This window comes from Vespula vulgaris, chromosome 20 (assembly GCF_905475345.1).
Source record: "Vespula vulgaris chromosome 20, iyVesVulg1.1, whole genome shotgun sequence".
Taxonomy (NCBI): Eukaryota; Metazoa; Arthropoda; class Insecta; order Hymenoptera; family Vespidae; genus Vespula; species Vespula vulgaris.
In genome coordinates this window covers 3,366,164-3,376,155 of record NC_066605.1, presented here as the reverse complement: position 1 = coordinate 3,376,155, position 9,992 = coordinate 3,366,164, and the positions used below count along the sequence as shown (strand labels likewise).

Sequence of the window (9,992 nt, the reverse complement as noted above, 5' to 3'; positions counted from 1 at the left end):
GATCTCGTTTTAATTAATTTCCGTTCGAGGGTTCGATGATCGAATAACGTATAATTCCTGGGACCAATTACGTCGCAGGTGAATGAACATGTGTCTACAAACATCATGACGCTTATAATGTCTGTGAAAACACGTATTAACAAAGAAGTTATATTACTTATTATGGTACAGTAAAATTAGAATTTATTACTAAAATTATAAATACAATGAAATATTTAAACAGTTTGAAAAATAATTTAAAAGAGAGCGCTAAAAAATAAACATTTTGAAGACATCAATTTTGCTAAGATAACAGTTCCAAATACAAATAAAAAATCGTTCAAGAAAAAGAAAGTTCTAGAATTATCCAAAAATTATAAATACATTACTTCAATTATCGGATTAAATCCAATCGAAATGGTGTCGGATATTCTTAACAACAAAATAAAAATATATTCAATTACTAACAAAACAATTCTGCAAAATGAACTGATAAAAGAGTAGTAAAGCGTTCAGGAAGATTATTTAAAAAAATTAATAGGATCAGTATCTTAGAAATCTTACAAAAACTTATAAATCTAATAAAATGAAAAAGATTTTCTACAAAATATTAATCGCAATAAAATTATTAAGTTTTACGATATGTGAAAATAATTTTATAATCTAATTTAATTGAGAAATTATTATAGAATTATTACTTTCTGTTTTTTTTTCATAACTATAAATAATAGTGTCTTTTTTTTAATAATTTTATTAGTTTGAAGTTTAAATATTATGTTTTTTAAATAAAAAATATTGAAAGTTCTTTTATTAACTCTTTATTTTTCATATTTCTGTTAAATCCCTACTATGTGTTAACAATATCGTGCTAAAAGTTTTATTTTACTGCGTTTTCAAATGATTATTATATTTATATACAAAATATACTATATTATAGATAGTGAATATTTATATACAAATATACTATATTATAGTATATATATTATGACGAAACGATAGTTGTCTTAACAAATATATGTAAGTAAATATTATTTATGAGTGCTAATATGAACGAAAATTAAATGAAGCTATTAAAATATATACAGCATATGTATATATTATTATCAATTCATTGATTTTCATATACATATATATATATATATATATATATATATATATATATATACATATATATATATATATATATATATATATATATGTGTATACGTGTACATATAAATTCTATGTATCGAAATGAATACACAAAAAAAAGTAATCGTTCGTTAAAAGTAAACCTTAGACATAATACATGGTGTTTCACTTAAGCCAGATCACCTAAATATTTCCTTTATTTATAATAACGCAAAAAATATTTTTTACATGATTTATATAATTTCAAAAGAATCAAATGAAAGAAAATTTTTTTTCTTATAAATGTTACTTTTTTAATGGTTTTTTTTTCAAAGTTACACATATTCTGTTTTTATTTATACACACATTTTTTTCCGTTGTTTGTTACAGTAAACGTTACGATGCGTTCATCCATATACATTAGTATGACCGTGCAATGATCTTGGATTAAAAAATTTTTAAATCAATATGCTTTTACTTTTAGCAAGATATAAGATTTCAACGATAACAAAAGATCTATCGTCAATTTGCAATTGTAAATAAACATATTTATTATTATAATAAATGTTTAATATGATGTCCTTCTGATGTGAGTCTGAACCGACTGTAAAGATCTTTCGATAGTTTCAGGTTTAATATCAACACAAACATTAATTATTCGTTTCATCATATTTTTTGGTATTGCGGATTGTTCTTTATAAATTTTATCTTTCAATATTAGCATAACTTTTTAATCTAAATGGAATGTAAGATCAAGATCAAAATCAATCATATTGAAAGATCTAACTAATAAATCCTTGAATATCCACAGAGCGATAAAAAATCTATTTATTTGCGATTTTAAATTAATGATCAGTCTTTGAAATTTGATATCTCGTTGAAAGTAAATTTTATGCTAATTAAAAAATTGTAGAGTTCGAGGTCATTTCAAAGTCGTACTATTATACATGATCGAATGCATAATTAATGCTAGTTATAATATACAACAGAAAAAAATATGTGGATATATGTGAAAAAAATATGGACGATCTTAAAAAAAATTGTTAAAAAATTAAATTTATAAGAAAAACAAATTTTCTTTTCATTTGATTCGTTGTTTGAAATTATTTATATTACAAATATTTTTCATATTGTCATACAAACGTAATATTTAAGTAACCTGTTTTAAACGAATCACCCTGTACATACATACAGATATAATGCAATTGGTATTTAATGAAAAAGCAAAGAAAAAAGATTAGCAATGAGAAAAGAAGGTAGATCGGTGAAGAGTCGGCCAAGTTGATTAGCGGATATCTTAATTACTGATTGGTCATGCGGGCTAATTAAATCGTAACTCAATCAGAAGCTGGATCAACCAGGACCACCTCTTTTCCTCTTCTTTCCTTCTTACATATGGCAAAACCTTGCGCAAGTATGTCGTTACGTTTGAATCAACATGGTCTGCATTTTATTGCTTAGAAGGTAACAGAGATGTCGCTGTTTTCGATATCTTTACGTTGTAGATGTTGGTCTATGACCGATCGATAAATTCTACCTTATCGACATATTCAAAAGAAACAGAGAACTAATATAGAAAAAATCAAAGAACTAATTCGAAATATCAGAAATAAAAAATATCACATAGAAATATGTTTTATCATTGTAATCACATTTATTTCCATATTATTGTTAACATATTCGGAGAAGTGATATTTATATATTGACAATTCCAGTAATTCGGTTACAGGATTGAAATGTTAATAATTGGATAAGTCAAAATACAATCAGAAGGTAACATCAATACGGGAATCAATATATTGATATGTTCTCTATCGATAATAATCGTTTATCAGATTTGAGAGAAAAATAATGCTTTAATGGTTGTACATATTTCTTTTCATATTTCCTTTTCTTTTTTTTTAATTATATTTTTTTGCTTTTTTCTTTTTTTTTTATACATAAAAGCACGATGTATTACATCAACATGATAATTGACTTTTCTATAAAGAGCGAAATTCATTCGCATTCATAATCATGATCAATACGATTCTCTCTATGCAGATTCTCTTCATACACACGCATAACTTATTTACAATATTCAAACGTTACAGAAAATATCTCTGTACAATTATTATTAAAAATAATAATATTTACATCTCAATTAGAATGATTAGTGTCGCTTACAACAAATTCATAAACTTTCTATTAATTTGAATTTTGCGTCATTCCGCGTCGAGAAAAGCTCATTGACTCGAGTAATCGTAATACGAGTTACTTATAATCATATTAGAATTTTGTCTTTTATTATAAAGTCGTAGATAATAAGAAATGGAGAAAGAGAGAGAGAGAGAGAGAGAGACAGAGAGAGAGAGAGAGAGAGAGAGAGAGAGAGAGAGAGAGATAAATGACAAGCGTGTTGTATCTCTTTCTCTCTCATACTTTGTTCTAACAGACTTTTAATAAAAGAATTCGAAAATTGATACAGCACCGTTAAGATTAACTTTCATTTTCATAATGACCAATTCAATTTGTATTTTAATTTTTAAATAGTTTTTACGTAACATCTTTTGAAATTTGAACGATATCAATAACGAATTCGAAATCAAAAAATAATAGATTGATGTACGATACGCATGATTACGACGCGACATTTATTTTTTTATTTCTATCTATACACATACATACACACATATTAAAGAATTATATAACAAATATATCTATCTATAAACATCTATTTATAAAAAAATGAATAATTATATAGAAATACGTTTATCTCATCGATCCTGATAATTTTTCAGTATGTTTTTGGATTCATGATTTTAAACAATCTTTTCTCGATAAATATAATCGTACAATTCGGTTTTAGTTTTCGAAATATTCCTGAAAATATTTTTTTTTATTTTAATCAAACGCAATTCAGACCCAATTCATATTTAAGTCAAAATAGTAACGTAGAATTAAAATCACGATTAAATCAATATCGGTTTAATTTCAATTAGTTTATGTTAAATTTGAATTGATTTGGGTCAATTCAATATTGCGATAGGCTAATAATTAACTGAAGTAATAAACGTTAAGTAAAAGTTAAACGCAAATCAATAATTTTTCAATAACGATAGATCATTATTTTGTACATTTTTTACCAGTTGAAGATAAAGCAAATCGCGTTTCTTTTTCATCTCTTTGTGTTAGCAAATTAAAACGTGAGATTATAATATAATCATATCCGTTGAATCCAAACGTAATGTAATAAAATGCCATAAAATTTCGAAATTAATCTATTCATTTGAAATTGAAATTAAAATATCCAAAAATTATTTTCATAAATATCTCATAAACTAAGATCGATGCAACAAAAGACAAATGTTACCAAATTTAAACAGCATATGAAAGTTAAAATGTGCAAAATTATTTTCATAAATATCATGAATTAAGACCGATATATACGTTTACATATATTTAAAAAAAAAAGTTGCTAAAAATATTGATTTCAACGACTCTACATAATTACTTGGAGAAGAAATATAAACGATTCTCTGGTATCACGAAAGATCGATCGAGGTATCTCGAAAATCGAGGATGAAATACGAAAAAGGATTTAAAAGTCCGTTGGAAGGTCGCAATCGGAAATATCATCGTAAGAAAAATGAAAAAGAAGAGCTCGGAATAAGAAAAAAAAAGAAAAAGAAAAAGACAAAGGGAAGAATGAAAAAAAGGAAGAACAGAAAGAAAAAAGAAAAGAAAAAAAAAGAAAGAGGAAAGAGATAAATAGACGATTGGATAAAAGCAAACAGCTTTCGGACGCATACCTATTTGGTGAATTATCTCGAGTCGAATCGAATCGCGGCTTCGAGGATTACGTTAACGATCCGAAAAATGCAGATCGTAGAGAAAGACTCGGTATGCGCGAAAGGATTATAAGGGTGATTTGGTGTGGTTGGAAGAGAGAGAGAGAGAGAGAGAGTTCGGCGGGGGTGGGGTGAGGTTTTAAGAAAAGAGGAGGGGCGAAAGGGAAAGGGGGTGGTATTAGCGAGAACGACAAAGGTATTTGCTATAGGTGCGTCCAGCATATATCGTGCGTGTTGGGTAATGCGTAAGGTGCTGAAGAGGAGAAGAAAGAGAAGAGGAGAGGAGGAAGAGGAAGAGGAGGAAGAAGAGAAGGTGAAGGGGTAGGGGGATGATGATAATGGTGTGTGCGTGGCCGGGCACACACGAGCGCGTCTCGCGATATCTCACGATTCGATCTCCACGACGGGCTCTGAGGCCGCCCGTATATTTACATGTATAATTTATATATCCCGCAGCACGAAAGGGCGCGCGCGCACACGTCGTAGGACGAGGAGGAGGAGATCGAGGGCCGAGGTAAAGCCGAAGAGAAGGGCGGTTACAGGGCCGTCCTCGGTTACGATCATTCGTGGACGTTTCACCGACGTTTACGTGGCTATTATTATTAACAGAACACGTTTAAAGTTTCGCACGCGTGAATCCGAAAAAAATTTCGTCGAATTTTCGTTGGATTAACGATTACTTTACGATTCCTACGATCGATCGATTCGGTCCTCTTCTCTCTCGCCTTTCTATACTTTTATTCTGATCCCTAATTGAAATTGTTGTAATTTCGAAGACAACGAAACGAATGAATAGCACAAATCGTTTGCGATTGATTTTGTACTTTTAGAAAGAGAGAGAAAGAGAGAGAGAAAGAATTTGTCGTTTATTTTCACGCTATTCGTTCGATTGCAAAATTATCCGAAAGGAAATGGTAAAATAAAAGTCGGCGCGATGGTATTCCGCGCGAATTTAACCAAACGCGGAAGGTATTCCGTGTCTTTGTCTCTTTCTTTCTCTTTTTTTTTCTCTGTTCTCTCTCTTTCTTTCTTTCACTGTTAGGTGGACCTTAATTAAGCACGGTTGCAAGCGAATTCCATAATACGTTCCCGTTCACGTATAACACGGCCACGATAACGCTTAAAGTTAATGCCGACGTTAAGATGGCGCGGCCTTCGAGGCGCGACTACGTTGAATTTTTTCTTTTCTTTTTTCCGTAAAATAATGCGACGAGGCACCGACTTTCTTTCTCTCTTTCCCTCTTACGCCCTTCTCCTCCTCCTCTTCTTACTACACTACTACTATACTACTATACTACTACTACTACATTACTACACTACTACATAACTACTATTACTACTCTCATATTTTTCTACCCGCACGCCCGCCATTGTGACCGCAAGGGCGCAATTAATTATTGCGTGCCCTCAAGGTATCGCATTGTTGCATCCTCTTGTGTAGCATATCTTTCTTCGCACACATGTCTACCTGATCTTGGTATACGTGTGAGAAACTCCTTTTGACTTTTAACGCACGACCCCGTTCACAGGGACGTGTCGAGATACTCTCGCACCCTTTGAAATTTAACTATTCACAAATACACAAAAATACATTTTCATTCGGTTACATCGTTAATATTACATTTAATACCATTTCAAATCATTCGTTATTATTCCTCGAGTTATCTCGTATCGATGAAATAATAACGATACGGCGAATACGACGATACACGATATAAATAAAATTACAATACAATTTCGTCGAAAAATAATAACTTTACTAAATGCAAATATAATCGGAAAAATCATTCGTACCTACCTACGTCAAATGAAATCACGTTAATTTGATACGATTTAATAAGAAATATCGAGGGAAAATTTTATGGCAATAAAAGCATCCTATAAGCTACGAGAAATAAATTATAGTTACGAAACATATTTCCTCTCGTAAATCGACGTTCTCATTACCACTAATAACGATAATGAACGTGTATAGTATCCAGTATATCCGGTAACAAATCTTTCTCTCTCTCTCTCTCTTTCTCACTCTCTTACTCACTCTCGTACCTACCGCAAAGAGTAGAAAAGTTCTTTTTTTCTCTCTTTCTCTCTTTCTCTTTCATTCTCGCAGCAATGTGTATCGGTCGAAGAGAAAGAGGCGAAAACCAAGGCAAATCGACAATTTCTTCTTGCGGCAGCGTCGCGTGTCGAACGAAAACAATCGGGTCTACCGGAGCGCGTAATTAACGTGAACGGAAATGAGTCGAGAGGAGGGAGGGAAGGAGGCGACGATTAAACGACTCTTCGTCGAATCCGGCCGTGGTGAAATTAATTAGTCCACTAGTCGATCGAACGAGTTGAAGACAAACGATCGAATCGCTATCGCACGTTTCTCAAAGGTAGCTCGATTTAAAAGATCGACGATCTAATCGTTAACATGATCTTGTAGGTACTTTAGAGTTTAGTTTGAACGTTCGGCGTCTTTCGTTCGTTTATCTTTATCGCGATCGCGTTGACGAACGAAAAGTAGATAATTCTTCTTTTTCCCTCTTGCTTTCTTTCTATCTTTCTTCGTGACGAAGGAAGTTCAAAGAAAGTACAACATGCTAATGTTAAACTCGCCCGCGAAGAAGTTATTTGCACTTTCGTGGAAGTGTGCAATTTCGCAATTTGACGACGCAATTTGGCAAGATGTATCTATGTGCGTGTATATAGGTATACACGTATCTACATATGTATGCATGTGTTTGTATATACGTAGAATATGTGTATAGACGTACAAGCGAAAACGAGACATCATTTGCGTACGGATAAAGGGCTGACACGAAGGTGTATATATAGTTGTATTATATAGATAGGAATACATACACATGTATGTATATGTATGTGTAGATACGCGATTGAGGAGGGAGCCTGCGTGTGTCGGCCCGTTTAAACGTAAAAGCGATGCGGACGTAGCCTAAGGGCATTCACTGGAAGCTTCCCCGAACGTCAAATTACGAAATACCTGTTCTTCGCAACGACGACTTCATTCCGTTCGTTTTGTATGCCCCATCCTCCGCATTGTTCGAGTTTTGAAATTCTCGTTTTTTTTCCCTTTTATATATTCTTTTTTTCTGTTTCTTCGTTCGTGGTGTATGTGTGTTTTTTTTCTTTTTCATTCTCACCCATATTTCATTTTCACCCGAGTTCTTTTTCCTGATTTTAAGATTTTTGTATGATTTCTCTTCGTTCTTTTTGGATTTCGTTAAAAGAATCGACGTAAAGATATTGCGTGCAATATCCTCGTTTCTTTTTCTTCTTTTTTTTTTTTTTGTATAACGGAACGTTCCACTCGATCGAAAATACTATCGTTCGAAACTTTTGAACTGTTCTTCGAACGATTCGTTATGTTTAAATTGATTGGCGTGAAAGATTTGGGATTATTGAGGAAGAGATTACTCTTGAGGGAAAAAAAAGAAAAAAAGAAAAATTTGTTCTTTCGTTTCCCCGTAAAGAATGTTATACTTTCTATATATTTTTTTTCTTAATCTTATCCAAATTGTTTTCGAATCATCGAGTACCATGCAGCCGTGTGGATATCGATAAAGACCTTTATCTTCTTTTTATTTCGATAGTAATTTAATCTTCTCTTAGGCCGCTTAGGTGAGAAACACACGAACCGCATCAAATCGATCAGTGACGCGATCTCGAAACGATAGGCCGAGACATAGAACTTTATTGTCCTTAATGCGATATAAAATACGATTAGAATCAAAAATGAACATTGCGGAGGTAATCGATTATAACCGGAACCGATTTCTCACCCCTTCTCTCTTTCTCTGTGTTTTTTTTTTCTTTTTCCTATCTTAGGCGATGCATTTCACAAAAGTCCATATCTCTCTTTCTTGATTAATAAAAAAAAAATCCAACTTTATGTCATAAGTTGAAGAGACGTGGAGGATCGATCGAAATACGAAAATACATACATGTACATATATCATGTTGCAAATTTCGATGAACGCGAAAAGATTTCCTGGGTTTCGTGATAGCTCGTACGAAAGTTATTTTCATTAAAAACGAAATCACTAGATAGTAAGAGTTATTATATGCTGCGACATTATAATACATTCGTCGGTTGAAAACACTTTGTAACTTTTCAAGAACTTTCTTTTTTTCTTCTCTTTTTCTTGTCTTATATATTTTTCGTTTTTATTCCTTTTTATTATTTTTTTTTTTAAATATAATCCGAGGGCACCGTACTCTCGTTTATCGCCGCCAATCTATATTGCGGCGTTTCCAAGTTTTGCGGATTAAGATGAAGATTCGTTTGGGTTGTTGTAGGTGCCGATGACGTCACAGTCGAGGACATCTGTTGATTCGTAGAATTCGAGCTTAGATCACTGTAATAGGCACTACTCGGAGCGCTACTCAATGTTGGTCCATCCGGTTCAGCGTCACTTCCGGTGTATGCTGTGTTTTGATACGACGGTCGTTCGCCATTTCTATTGGCCATTCTTAGGTCTTGATGATGGTGATGATGATTGTTATGATGATGGTGATGGTGATGATGGTGTTGTAATTGATTCGATGGTACCGGTGTTGGTGGTCCGTTTTCGTACATCTCGTAATCGGGTTCTTGTAGCCTGTTAAATATTTATATTCAAATTTAGTTTATTTTTGTTTTCGATATAGCTCTTAAATTGACTTAATCAATAATAATTTAATTAATTATTTTGTATTAATTATGTTAATTAATACTGTTATAATTCAAGAATTTATTTACAATGTTTTATTACTTATACGTGAATCAAGTTCTTGAATACGTTCCCTATCGCGTATACAATTTTCGGTACACTATGAATTTCATTTTTAGAAAAAATGATATTTTTGTCATTGACAGATAAAGTATTAGAAAATAATTGTTGGTATCACTATTATATGTTTTGATGATGTTTTGTGATGATATTGTCAGCACTTTTCAAGTCTTGCGTTGATGATAATAGATGCGGTATTGTTATAAATTCAGTCAATCATCTAATGCTGTTTTATTGGACGCATTTATACTTGGCTGATTAGATATTTGCATTATTGTGAAAAAAACAAGAACCACAG

At 32.0% G+C, this 9,992-nt stretch overlaps 1 protein-coding gene across 5 annotated transcripts in view; it reads right to left on the bottom strand.

Annotated features, from left to right (window-relative positions):
• Positions 1-2,719: 2,719 nt before the first annotated feature.
• Positions 2,720-9,992, bottom strand: part of LOC127071075 (protein bunched, class 2/F/G isoform-like) — a 142,508-nt gene continuing 135,235 nt past the window's right edge. For all 5 annotated transcript variants that reach the window (XM_051009939.1, XM_051009940.1, XM_051009941.1 and 2 more), the window contains one exon: positions 2,720-9,523. In XM_051009939.1, coding sequence (XP_050865896.1) covers positions 9,115-9,523 — 409 coding nt within the window. In that variant the 3' untranslated portion in view covers positions 2,720-9,114. The remainder of the gene's footprint in view (positions 9,524-9,992) is intronic.